The sequence below is a fragment of the Calonectris borealis genome, chromosome 26 (genome assembly GCF_964195595.1).
Source record: "Calonectris borealis chromosome 26, bCalBor7.hap1.2, whole genome shotgun sequence".
Taxonomy (NCBI): Eukaryota; Metazoa; Chordata; class Aves; order Procellariiformes; family Procellariidae; genus Calonectris; species Calonectris borealis.
In genome coordinates, this window is record NC_134337.1 from 1,006,298 (window position 1) to 1,018,884 (window position 12,587).

Here is a 12,587-nt window from a genome sequence, read left to right on the forward strand (position 1 = left end):
AGCCTTTATTTCTTTTCCAGGTATGGCTGGAGAGACAATTGCAAGGGCAAAAACCTGGATGTTAAGGATTGCTAAATCACTGCACAAGCAGCAACTATTTTCTCAGGATCACCAATGGTGAAGAGTGAGGATGTATGGAGCAGAGGCTAGGGAAAATGGATGGGTGTGGAGAATTAAAAGCAGCGTATTATTAAAGGTAGAAAGGGTGCTGGCTATTGTTAACACTATGAGGACTTTGTGCTACTGCGATGTAAGCAGAGAACTTAAAGGCTGATGGCTTAGTAGAAACAAAGCTTAGTAGAAGTGCATTGCAGGTGAAATTTCAGCTATTTACTTGCGTAATCCTGTCTCAAGATTTTGTTGTCCTGACTAACAGGGCTTACCAACGTTTAGGATTTCTCTCTCTTTTTGTCCCTTTCTCTCTTCTCCTTCATCCCTCCCTTACTCCCATCCTCCTTCCCTCCCTCCCTTACTTTCTTTTATTCTTTTGTTCTTTCTTATCCAAGTGTAGAAACTATGAAAACTAGTGAATGCTATATTAGTTATAAGACCTGCATAATTGCAGTTGCCTTATAACTAGGACACAGTTGCTTAGTGAGGTGGGTAGTACAGTTGGCTGACAGAGAGACACAACTATATTGAAACATGACCTTGCTCCTTAAAATTATCTGAGCATCTGCTCCTGGCTGGTGTGAGAGATAGGGCACTGAAATGTATGGACATCTGGCCTGGCTGAATATGGCTTTTCCTATCATCCTTTGAGGTATCAGATCAAACACAGTCTAGGAAAGATGCAGGCAGCATCTCTGTGAGGAAATAATGGGTTGGAAAGCCAATTCGGAAAGGGAAATGTTTTGCCATTTAGGTCATGAGTCCTTTTTCCAAATGAAGGCTGAATCCAGAAACAGTGCACAAATGGAAGGTGACAATACTGAAACCATGTTTGCTTCTTCATATGCTTTGTTCTGCTGCTTGGTGAGCAGTGACTGCTTTTATGTTTATGCAATAAAGGGATGCTTTAACTCTTGTCTCATGTGAATGTATAAACCAACTATGAAAGGCATGTTTGTTTAGACGGCTGAATCTAAAAAAAAGAAAAAAAAAAAGCTCAAAGTAGCCTTGCCAGAAGACCCTCTTCCCAGCTATGGGACAGACAGTGGCTCTTTCCCCTCCCATGACCCAGGAAACTTCATTCTCTCATTAAGTAACTCAAGGCAGAGCTATTTTACCTGCTGGCATCCATGTGGTTTTTGACAAAACTCAAAAAAACTTGAGTCAAAGCCTTACCTTGTCATTGTGTTCAGTGCAGGTACTTTCCACCTATTTGGGGATTTAAACAAACCTTATCTGGGGTTTTGCCTTGTGGGTTCAACCCTGGTAAAGGGATGCTTTCTGTTTACCTAAAAATTAAGACCATGCGTGCATCTCCAAGGGACATACTCAACAAGAGAAGATCAGGGGCTGTGGAAGTAAACTCTTTGCAAATGAAACATGTCCCTGCTAGGGGCTGCTGAATCCTGCCGCTGTTCCATAACCCCAGGTCCAACCAGGAACGAGGCAGAGCATGGGTTCCCAGTAGGCACACACATACACAGACTCCCACACACAGAGATGCCAACACATCTATATACACATCTACATATGTATATATGTAGATATATGATTGGCTGCACAGATTAAGACATACACACTCAGCATTCACAAAAACACAAACAGCACCAGTAGCCTCATCCTGTTCCCCTCTCTGGCTGATCAGAATGAAGGTCCTTTAGTCCTTGAGTGGGAAAAATATATATACACAAACACACATGTATAGATACGTACACACACACACAGAGGCAGGCAATGCAGCTCCGTCCAGCAGCTGGGTCAGACCGTCTGTCTGCCTGCCTGGTAGCTGCCCCTGGATCCCACCCAGTCTCCCCTCTCTCTCTCTCTTGCTGGTACGTGGACACACCTGCCCCCGAGGCGGCATCCCACCCCATGCTGGCAGATACCCCCTCAATCACACACACGCACACTCACACACACGCGCGCGTGTGCCCGCACGGGTCGCGGCTGTCCCCACGCCACCTCGCGAACTCCCGTGGTCCCTCCAGCAGCCACCTGCGCCCGTGGCGTCGGGGGGCGCCCACCCCCCATCACAAAGGTGGCCCGGAGCGCTGCTCCCGCTCCCGGGGTGGGCCGGGGGCTTTCCAGGGGTGTGTTCGCCCGGCGCCGCAGCAGCTCCTGGCGGGGCCGCGATGCCGGGAGCGGGTCCGGGAGCGGGCGGGGGCGGGGCGGGAGCGGCACCGGCCGAGGGGCGGGAGTGGGGCCGAGCTCGGGACGCCCCGCCCCAGCGGGAAGCTGCCGTCCGGCTGCAGGCAACGCCGCTCGGCTGGGCTGGGCTCGGCTCGGCTCGGCTGGGCTGGGCTCGGCTCGGCTCGGCTCGGCGGGGCCGCTGGGGGGAGAGCCCAGGCCAGGGGCAGCTCCGGTCCGGCCGCCCCGGGGCGGGTGCCTGCTTCGGCTCCTTCTCACTCCCGCAACGCCGGCCGGCTGCCCCAGGCTGCCTCGCCCCGCCCCGGGAGGAGCCGCTGGCGGGGCCCCAGCTCCGGCTGAATGTTCCCGTGGGCTGGCGCGGCCTTGGGCTGGCGCGTGCGGGAGCGAGAGACCGAGGTGGGCCCGGAGCAGGACAGGCTGCCTGCTGCCGTCTGTCTGTCCGGCTCGGGCAAGGTCCTGCGGGAGCCGAGCAGCGAAGCAGGGAGGTGCCCGGGCTGGGGAAAGGGGAAGCTTTCAGGAGGTGCGTGAACACACGTCTGCGCGTGCCAGGAGGTGCGAGGTATTCGTTGGTGTGGTCGCTGTTGGAGAATGGGCAGCGCAGGCAGCGTTTCCGTCCCTGCTCTTCACAGTGGCAGGAGAAGCCCACCTGTGTGGAGGCCTCCCATGATGGGCTCACTGTGTTTGGGGCCCTTCGTAAGACCGTGTCTTCGTGCAGTGATGGAGCAGGAGGTGAACATGAAGGCCCACGAAGTGTGCAGGGAAGATGAGGATGGATGTGAAGAGGTTTCACGAGGAAGGAGTCTCTCCCTGCTGGGCAGGTAGGAACATCTCTGTCGAGCAGAGCGCTGCAGTATGTTTTGTTAAAGCCATGTCAGGTTGGTGGTTGCCAGCACAGCCCCATGCAAAATACAGAGCACAGCAAAGTGACGAGTGGTTGCCAGCAGCTGCACACAGGATGTGTGAGCAAAGAGGTGTAGAGGAGATCAGAGAGGCCTTGAGTATCCTCTCCACAGGCCCCTGCCCCCCGGTGCAGGCTGCGCAGCCCTACTCACACACCCTGCCCTCTTCCTCTGAGACTTTTCCAGGGTGAGTCAAAGGGCAGATGTTTCTTCTCAGACTCCCCGCTAGATGGGTCCACATCCTTGCTGTCCGTGGGACAGGTTCTTCTGCACGGGCAGCAGCAGAAATATGGCTTCTGGTTTTCACCAGGGTTTAGGGGGAAGAACGAGGACTAAATGAGAAATGGACCTGCCTCCCATGGAGACAGGGCTGGAGCCCTCAGCAGGAGTGATTTGACTCTGATTTGCACAAAATGCAGCAGAGTGGTATAGGAGGGGACAGGTTACTAATTTAACCCCTTTACAATAGAGGGCACTCTCTTCCAAAGTTCATCAACACTGGCTGGAGTAGCTGCAGGAGTTGCTCTCCCATGCTGCCTCCGTGCCATGGGCAGGGAGTGATCAGTTCCCTCGGCTCTGTGGCCCTCCTGGTCCTCGACACAGCCTGCTGCACAGCTGCAAAGTCATTTCCCTCCACAGTGGAATGACCCTGCGAATCAAAGGGGAGAAAGCTTTGAGCAAGGCAGTACGGTGCAGTGGGTAGAGCAGCTCCCTGGGATGCATGGGGTTGACTGGGGCACAGCTGGTCAGTCACATTAGATTGTAACATCCCTGTAGGACAGGGATACCATTTGCAGTGGCACATAACTATAAGTAATAAGATCGCTGCAATTATTTTCCTGACTCAGTCCAGGAAACCATAGGAAAACCCCAAGAGCAACCCTTTCTGGTGCCTCAGTTTCCTATGCTGTAAAGGGGTTATGATAACCTGCCTGTCTCCCTGCCTGCCTACCAGCTCAACTGTTCATACCATTCATCCAGCTGGGCTTTCCCAAGCCCAGCTGCACTGGCCAGGACACAATACAGCGTAGGCTTGTTGGGTTCCTGCATCCCCAGGCATCCTCCATGCCCTGCAAGCAGGACTGAGGGGGTGAGGCTGAGCAAGGGGTTGTTTGAGTGGCTGGTGCCAGCCAAGGATTTCCTCTACCCCTCCAGAAAGCAAGCCAGCTTGTTCCAGAAGAGCACTTTTTGGACTCGCCACGATTCCCTGGAGCTCTGAGATTGGGGTCAAAGTCCCTGTCATTAGATGGACCCAGCCCCAGAGGTCCTACAGCCTCAGGATCACAGGGTCTAGGGCTCAACTGAGAAGTTTGCACTGAATGAAGGTGAAATCCTGCAGAGAGAAGGGACTGTTCAGTTTGTGGGGTAACCTTTGGGAACCGGCCAGAGTCAGGTTCTCCATCTCACCCTGAATAATGTGATTCAGCAAATGGGGCTGCATGCATTGCTCCAGGCAGCCTGGCTCGCCAGTTTGGGCAAGGGAGGCCTGGGGAGCTGGTGAAAGAGCTGACCTGGGACAAAGGCACTTTCTTTCAGACACAGTATGCCCAGCGCCCGGCAGCCTGTTCCCACCCCCAGCCCTGGTCAGTGGCATGCAAAGCACTCGCCCGCCTCCTGATGCTCCGGGTAAAGAAGCAACAGCTGCAGGGGCCCTTTTGCTGCCTCAGGAGCTGTGACAGCACCCGGGAGCCAAGCCGGTATCTAAATTTAAACTCATACTATGTGTGTTTGTACAAGCGAGTGCGGGCTCCAGCCCTGACTCCCCCCCCACCTCCCCCAGTGCGCAGAGGAGACAGACTCCGCAAGAAGGGAGATCCAGAGGAGCTCCAGCTGGCTGGGACCTGGGAAAGGGGGGCTCGGGTGTGGGACACCAGGGGGAGAAACGGCTAGGGGAGAAACACCATGGAGCCTGCTTCTCCCCAGGATGACGTGAAGAAGAGGCAACAAAAGGAGAAGTCCAAGAAGCCAGTGCCGCCAGCAGCCCCCCGGCCAGCCAGGGCTCTGTTCTGCTTAACCCTGCAAAACCCGCTGCGGAAGGCATGTATCAGCATCGTGGAGTGGAAGTATCCTTCTGGCTGCGTGGGCTTGGGAGCACCCGTGTGTGTGCCTGTGAGCAGGGGTGCTGGGGAGGGGTGCTGGGGAGCAGGACCGCGTGGGCTGCAGGCAGGAGAGCTGTCAGCCCACTTCAGGCCTGTGCTGGCTGTCTCACTGGGTCTGTAAAAGACAACGAGGTGCTTGGGGAGCCCCAGTAGAATTCGTTGGCAAAGGCAATGGCTGTGCAAACTGGGGGCATGAATAGGCTTGTGGGGGAAGCTGGGGCTGAGAAGCGGGTCAGGCCATGGGGGACCTTTGGTAGGGTGGTGCGGGGACAGGCAGGGACAGGCCAGGTGACAAGAGACTTGTGGGAATGAACACGTTGTGCTGGCAGGAGCTGTGCTGGGGAGAAACAGGGGACAGCCTGCCAGGAGGGGAGAGGGTTTGGTGTGTGAGGAGGGGACACAGTGCCCATCCCAGGGTGGGGATGGGGCCAGGCAGAGGAGGAGGGCCAGGCTGGGGGAGTGGGAGCTGAGGATGGAGCTGGGGACAACAGGCTGCCCCAGGGGAGAGGTTTGGGGGTGGGTAGCGAGACCATGGCGAGCTGCTTGGGATGGCTCTTCGTGTGTGTCACCACTCGCCTGATCCCGCAGCTGCTCCCTGCCCTGGTGGTGGAGGCTGGCCAGCATCCCCCAAATCCTTGCTGACACTATTGTCTTCTCAGCGCACCTTTCCCATCCCTCCCTGGCACTGCTGTCACAGGTGAAGGCTTTTGTGAGTGATAGTGTTCAGAGGGACAGTATCTCTCTGTGCCTCTGGCTTAATTTAGGGATGGGGTTTAGGTGGTTGCTTTTTGATTGGCCATCTTTTCACTGGGGCTTATAGCTCGGAAATACCAAGATGTCATGTTTCTGCCACCTATCCAGGAACTGTTTTAGGCCATCTATTTGGATATCACCTTGTTCACATGAATTTTATGGAAGGGAAGAGGATGGGAGATGAAACATTTCACTTTGGCTTCAGTAAAACGTTTGGGCTCAAGCAAAAGGGATGGAATTTGGGAATGTTTCCAGCAAATCCAGTTCTTCTACTCCAACTTTTCTCATTTCAGTTGCTGAACCTATCTGCATGTTCCTGGCCTTAGCAGGATCATCCCAGCGTGACCAGGCTTTGCTCCTCTTGGAGGTGGCTTGGTCACCTAAGGGCTGCGGGGCCAGGCCCTGCCCTTAGGAAAGACTGGCTGTGTTGCTGTACACGTAGTGCTGTGGGGACACCAAAACCATGCCCCTGCATTGCCAGAGATGCCATCTTGTTCAAAGCCCAGGGTGCCCGTTTGGAGGCACTCAGGGCATGCTCACACCTCTGGTGGTGCTGCGCTGGCCATGGATTTTGAGCTCTTGTTCCTTCACTGCAAAGGGGCTCCCTGTCCTTTGAGGAGAGTGAGCAGAGCCAAAACTGGGGAATTCTGCTTCTCTGGCATGAGGACTGGGTTTTTCTACGAGCACATGGAAGGGAACTGTGTCTGTGTCTTAAATAGGCACTGAAACTTGTGCATACACCCTAGTGGCAGGGGAAGAGCTGGAAATAGGACTTACATCTTCCAACATGCTCAAACACATTCCTCCTCCTGGGCCAATGCATGCCAGAGAGGGTGCGTAGCACAGTGGGGAGTCTTTCCCACATTGGTGCCCTGGAGGGGGAGTGTGGAGGGGAGGGGTGGGTGTCCCACCAGGAAGGTTGCAGGTGCAGGTGGTTTGACCTGTGCGGGACAAATGATCCACGGCATCGCGTTTCTCCAGCCCCTCCCTTGCGCCTGGCTGTATTTATACCCAAATGCACCTGGCTGCCCTCGTTCAGGGATCGGGGTTTGCAAGGCATGCCAGGCTCGTTCCAGTTCCTACGGGTTGTTAGGGGCTTCAGGGCCAGGCAGCAGCCAAGGGGAGATTAGCTGTGACCATTTTCTGTGGGGATACCTGGCATCTGGGTTCAATATGGCAGTACACATTCCTGTTCCTTGGGCCCATCTCTGCTGTATAGCGTCTGCTGTCAGAGCACAAAGCTGAGCCACAGGAGTGGGACAGGGTCTCTTCCAGGCAGTTGGAGAGTGGGGAGTATCACCACACTCAGCCTAGGGTGGGTGAAAGTCAGGCTGGCTTGAGGCGGAGGGGGTTTTATGCTGAAGTTGCTCACATCTCAGAAAACACGTTTGTTAGCACAAGGAAATCTGGGTACTCTGCAAATTGGTATTGTGTGCAGCTGGGTATTGTGTGCTTGACAGCCAGCCCAGCAAGTTGATGGTTGTTGGGATATGTCTAGCTTTGTGGTGTCACCCCAGGATCCTTTTGCAGCCAGAAGGACTTCAAGGCAGATCTCAAAACAGTTTATGGGGGTAGACACTGGCTGTGGTCATAAGTGTGGATGTTGGCTGGTAGGACAATGGAGAGGAGAAGGGGCTGGAGGAGAATGTGGTGATTTACGTCACTGTTGACTTACACTGTAGGTGGGTCTGGCCCAGTGGACAGCTGGACCAATGTTTACATTTCCTCTACCTGCTTTTAGTTTCAATGGCTTCCAGGGGTACAGGCAAGGCAAGTGGAGCAGGGACAACTGAGATGTACTTGTCAAGAAACATTATTGGCCAGGAAACTTTGAGATTAGCATTGTGACCGAAAATGTTTCTTGTAGGTTTTTGCGTCATGCTGCACCCAGCTGTCTTCTGACAGCACGAGGCCACTAGATGAGTGGGAAAGACCCCATTGCTTTTAGGTATGTGCATAGCTGCATGATGCAGTGGCTAGGCACAAGCGCTTCAGAGCTGCAGCAGGGCCTGGATGTGACCAGCATAGGGGCAGCGAAAGATGATGGCTGTCTTCTTCTGACCAGATGTCTACTGCACTCCCAGGGTACCACAGGGTGGCAGGTTTGGCCCACGCTGGGAGGAACAGAGAGTGGGGTCCCTGGGGCGAGAGCCTGGCCATGGACAAGGTCCTGGAGCCAGAGTTTGAGCTCTTTTGGGGCTTCAGGAACATGATAGCTGAAGCTTGACCATGAGGTTTCAGTGGCCCAGCAGAGCAGCAACAGCAGCAGGAGCCTGGGAGTGACCAAGTGCCTGTCCTAGGGCCTTCAGGGGGAAATAGCAAACCCCATTTGTTCAGAGATGCCATAGGGCCCAAACAGCACAATTCCACCTTCTAGGGAGTGGGATGGAGCTCAGGCTGAGCACTCCAGTTACTCCCAGCCCGTGGCGCTCCTGGGGACAGTCACAGGAGCCCTGCCTGCACTGGGGCACTGAGGCTGTAGGAGACCAGGGGATGTTAGCAGATGGATGTTCTGCTAGAGGAGACCCTGGCTAAGCTGTCTTGCCCCTAGATACCTTCTAGTCAGGGAGACACAGCCCACCCAAGATCTGCTGCTCAGCAGTGTCTTCCTCACGGACGCTGAGTACAGAGGGAGCCAGGGCTGGCACACTCCGATGCTTTGGTTAAGTGCCTACATTATGCAAGAGGGTCCTGACCCTTCAGGATGGTTCACTAAAGGATGATGAGGGGGAAACTACCAGCTACCCCATCCCCTCATTATTCCTCTACTGCAGCCTTTTAATTTGTGCCCCCTCCCCGTATGTCCTGTGCCAAAGCTGCCCCTCTCCAGCAGCCATGCCCTGAGTGTCCAGGCCTTGCGTCTCATCCTGGCCCATCCCTCCCTCCCCGGGGCCCCAAGAAATGGGCAGCAACTGAGGATGTGCAGAGGGTGAAGTCTGACTGCTCTCTCTGGTTCTCTGCCCCAGTGGGAGATCGTTTCCCCATAGCCAGCGAGGTTTCCCCACACATACCCAGACGGGTGTACAGTAGGGCTGTACCTGCTTCTTCGTTCCTGTCTCCGCTCCTTGACGCTTCCTCTCAGACCCTTCGAGATCATCATCCTCCTGACCATCTTTGCCAACTGTGTTGCACTGGCCATCTACCTGCCGATGCCTGAGGATGACAGCAACGTTGCCAACTCCAGCCTGGTAAGGCGCAGACCTTCCCGCTGTCCTGCTGACCTCCTCGCTGGACAGCCAGGTGCTCGGCGTTGAGGGCTCTGCGGAGCCGGTCCCTCAGCGTGGCATGGGTGCGAGATGGTAGTCCCTGTAATGGAGGCATCTGCTGCTGCCCTGCAGGGTGCAGTCAGGGTCGCTGGTCCAGCAAGAGGTGATGCAAAGTCAGAAGGAGGCAGAGTGGTGGAGAAACTGCTGCAAAATGGGTTTCCAGAGGGGCTGAAACCACCCCTAGGTTGAGATCAAAGGCAGCAGATTGGTGTGTGAAGCACACAGGAGGGAAGAATTGATGCCAAATAAAGAACAAATTCCCTCAGATTTTTATCATGACACTTCCAAAAGGAAACATCCTGTTCCAAAAAGACTGAAATGTTTTGTTTCAGCATTTTTGGAATAAAATTTTCTGACCTTTAATTTCAAAACTGTATTTTAATTTTGGTACTTTTTATTTAAGAGGGGAAAAAAAAAAATCTCTGTTAAGCAGAGAGGTTGCTCCTTTCCAATCAGTTATTCCATTTGTTTTTTCCCAGTCACTCCATTTTGCCTGGAATAAGATGTTTTGATGTCATCCAAATCAATAGTTGGCACTATTTTTAGTTTGTCACCCCTTTCCCCTCTTCAGATCCCCATTGTGGTTCAATCCACATTGATTTCCATTGAGACTCTGAGTTTGGTGACTGATTCAAAGCACCTAAATACACCCTTTTTTAATGAAATGTTCTCTTCTGCGAATTTCAGGACTCCTCAGTGTTGGGGTGGGGTGTGTTGTATGCAGATATTGCTGGCATCTTGTGACTTAAAAAAGCACCTCTCTGGTTTTTGCCTGTTCCTTAGAGACTCTGCAGGGAGAAATATTAAAGCAGTCAAAAAATCTGAGGTACAAAATACAAAGTAAGCTTTTACTTGTGCAATTTTTAGTTCTTTGAACTGCTTTTGTCTCTTTCCCTCTCAAGAGGCTTTTAGTGGCACTGAAGATAGTGTTTTCTTCTCATTTCCTTGGAAAAAGAAGAAAAGAGGTCACTATTGGCAATGTGTTATTACGTCTTTTAAAAACAAAACCAAGATAGGTCCACAGAGGAGGGGAATTAAAAATACCTATGGAGAGTTAATTCCTGGGGTGTTCATTCAGCCTCCCGGTGCGCTGTCTGACCAGCTTCTCTCACACGTGTGAGCTCGGGGCAGAGTTAAGCTCAAGACACTGGTTTTGGTTTCTTCCCTGGCCAAGGGGGCGTAACAGGATTTGAAAAGTGCAGTTATCTCAGCTGAGTGATTAAAGAGGCAAAGCAAAAATGGGGCAGGTTGAGCATGGAAAGCAGGAGGTGGGGACAGTGGGGATGGGGGCTTCCCGCTGGCATGGGTTTTGGGATTTGGATGAGACCAGGACGCCTGCGAGGGCAGAGCTGGAGAAAGCCCAGCAGCATGTGGCAGTGTGGCATGACAGGGAGGACAACCTGGCAGCAACCCGCCTCGCAGTGCTCCCGGCAGGGACTGATGCTGCCCAAGAAAGACCAACAGCCTTTCTCATTAATGGGGGGCAGGCAGTCATGTAGCGAGTAATGTCATCTATAAATGAAACTTAATCTATTTTTATTTATTGTATGTTAGATTGCTTATGCTATATCCTATTTGGGGATTTTTCAGCCTGTAGCCGTGCCAAGAGCCCTCTGTATCAGGAGCGTGGCAGCCCCAGGCCTCTGTTCTTTCACCCCTGCTCTGCATGTCCCTTTGTCAGTCATCTTCTGGTGGCTTTGTAGGAGCAATCCCAGTTAAGAGCTGAGCCATACCCCCATCACCTTGGGTATCGGGCTGTGCTCTGCACGGGGCCCGCAGGTGGTGCAGCAAAAGTTTGTTGGAGGTGTTTCTTCCTGCAGCAGAGAGATGCTGCAATGCATTTAATCTCTCCCTGTCACTTTTTTAATTGCCTCTTTCATTGCCCAGGCCTCTCTGGAGAGGATTGATCTTTATCTAAAGACCTTGAAATTGTTGAGGAGGCAAAATGTATGAGGGGAAACAGAGTCAGAGCAGTGAGGACGTTGCCCCACATTATTTGTGGAGGCAGGATCGAGGCTGACTCTCATCAGAGCTCACTGCTAACGGGTGTGCAGGAGCCTGTCCAGCCCAAGCTTCCTTCAGAGAAGCATCCTACAACCCAGGCACTTAATGCAGCGAAAGCCACTCTGCTCTAAAGCTGGGGGTCTCCAGCAAGGAGAGTCTCGGGAAGGGAGGATCTCCTGGGAGATCTCTGCTGCCACTTTCCTCCCACAAGTTTGGAAAACCTGGAGAGCAGCCACACTTGTGACTCTGCCTTTCCAGGACCACCTGAGGAAAATTTGCACACAGAGTTTACACTAGATTTAGAATTAGTCTCATGAAAGTTTTGTTAACCAGAACTCATTTTGTGGCATGAAAAAAGTGTATTTTATAACCCGTAAATCTTCTATGAATCCATTTCGCTTTATCCTGGAAGAAATACAGTTGTTTAATTTCAACATATTTCATTATTATTCTTTTTAGATTAGATTTCTTCTCATCCAGATTTTTTTGTAATGCTGTTTTTGTCTAATTTTGTCTAAATCTAATGAAATCAAAATATTTTCTTCAACCCTCATGAAATGATTTTGACTTTTCAACTCAATCAAAAATTCAGGTTTTTTATTTTCACTTTGACTTGAGTTTCCAAAATTGTCAGTGAGCTCCAAATCACTCTGTCCGTCTTTCACTAGAAGCCTTGCTCCAGGAGCACATAAGTTCAGAAATGTGTTTAGCAAGGCAGGTTACTCGAGGGGATTTACCCAAGAAAATACAGATGTCTGCATGTGAGCTGGCTGCCTGGACTCCATTTATGGTCAACTGAGAAATAAAAGCAAATTTAGAGTAGGGTTTGTCTCCTAGGGCAATTGGTCTCCTGTGGTTCTGATGCGTGGTGTTTGACAAGCTGCATAAAGTACCTATTTTTCCCCACTAATGGACCCAAGGGTGACCTCTCAGAGGGATGCCGCCCTTTCAGAGCATCCAAAAGCAGCTGGGCTGAGTCCCATGTGCTTTGTAAACATATCAGGAGGGCATGGGGCCTGGTGAGTGGGGGACAGAGCTGGAGCTCAAGATGTACAGAAGACACTCAATAACGCAGGTAATGGCCTATGTGTAGGCACTCTGTTAGTATCACAGATAATGGCTTTATGTTTAGGTAGAATGGATGTTTAATATAAAGGAATATGCGTCCAAAAATCCCACCATTTTGGGTTGCATTGGGTTGTGTCTCAGCCATAGGGGTCAGAGGACCCCTGTGTTTTAAAGCCTGAGCACAGCCCCAGGCACAATTCAGTTACAGGAATATGGGCATCTGATGTTGCTGCTGCGGG

General features: G+C 52.3%; 1 protein-coding gene across 3 annotated transcripts in view; it reads left to right on the forward strand.

The window, feature by feature from the left end:
* Positions 1-5,060: 5,060 nt before the first annotated feature.
* CACNA1S (calcium voltage-gated channel subunit alpha1 S) overlaps positions 5,061-12,587 on the forward strand; it is a 47,801-nt gene continuing 40,274 nt past the window's right edge. For all 3 annotated transcript variants that reach the window (XM_075173952.1, XM_075173953.1, XM_075173954.1), the window contains exons 1-2: positions 5,061-5,221; positions 9,093-9,198. In XM_075173952.1, the coding sequence (XP_075030053.1) occupies positions 5,061-5,221; positions 9,093-9,198 (267 nt within the window). The remainder of the gene's footprint in view (positions 5,222-9,092; positions 9,199-12,587) is intronic.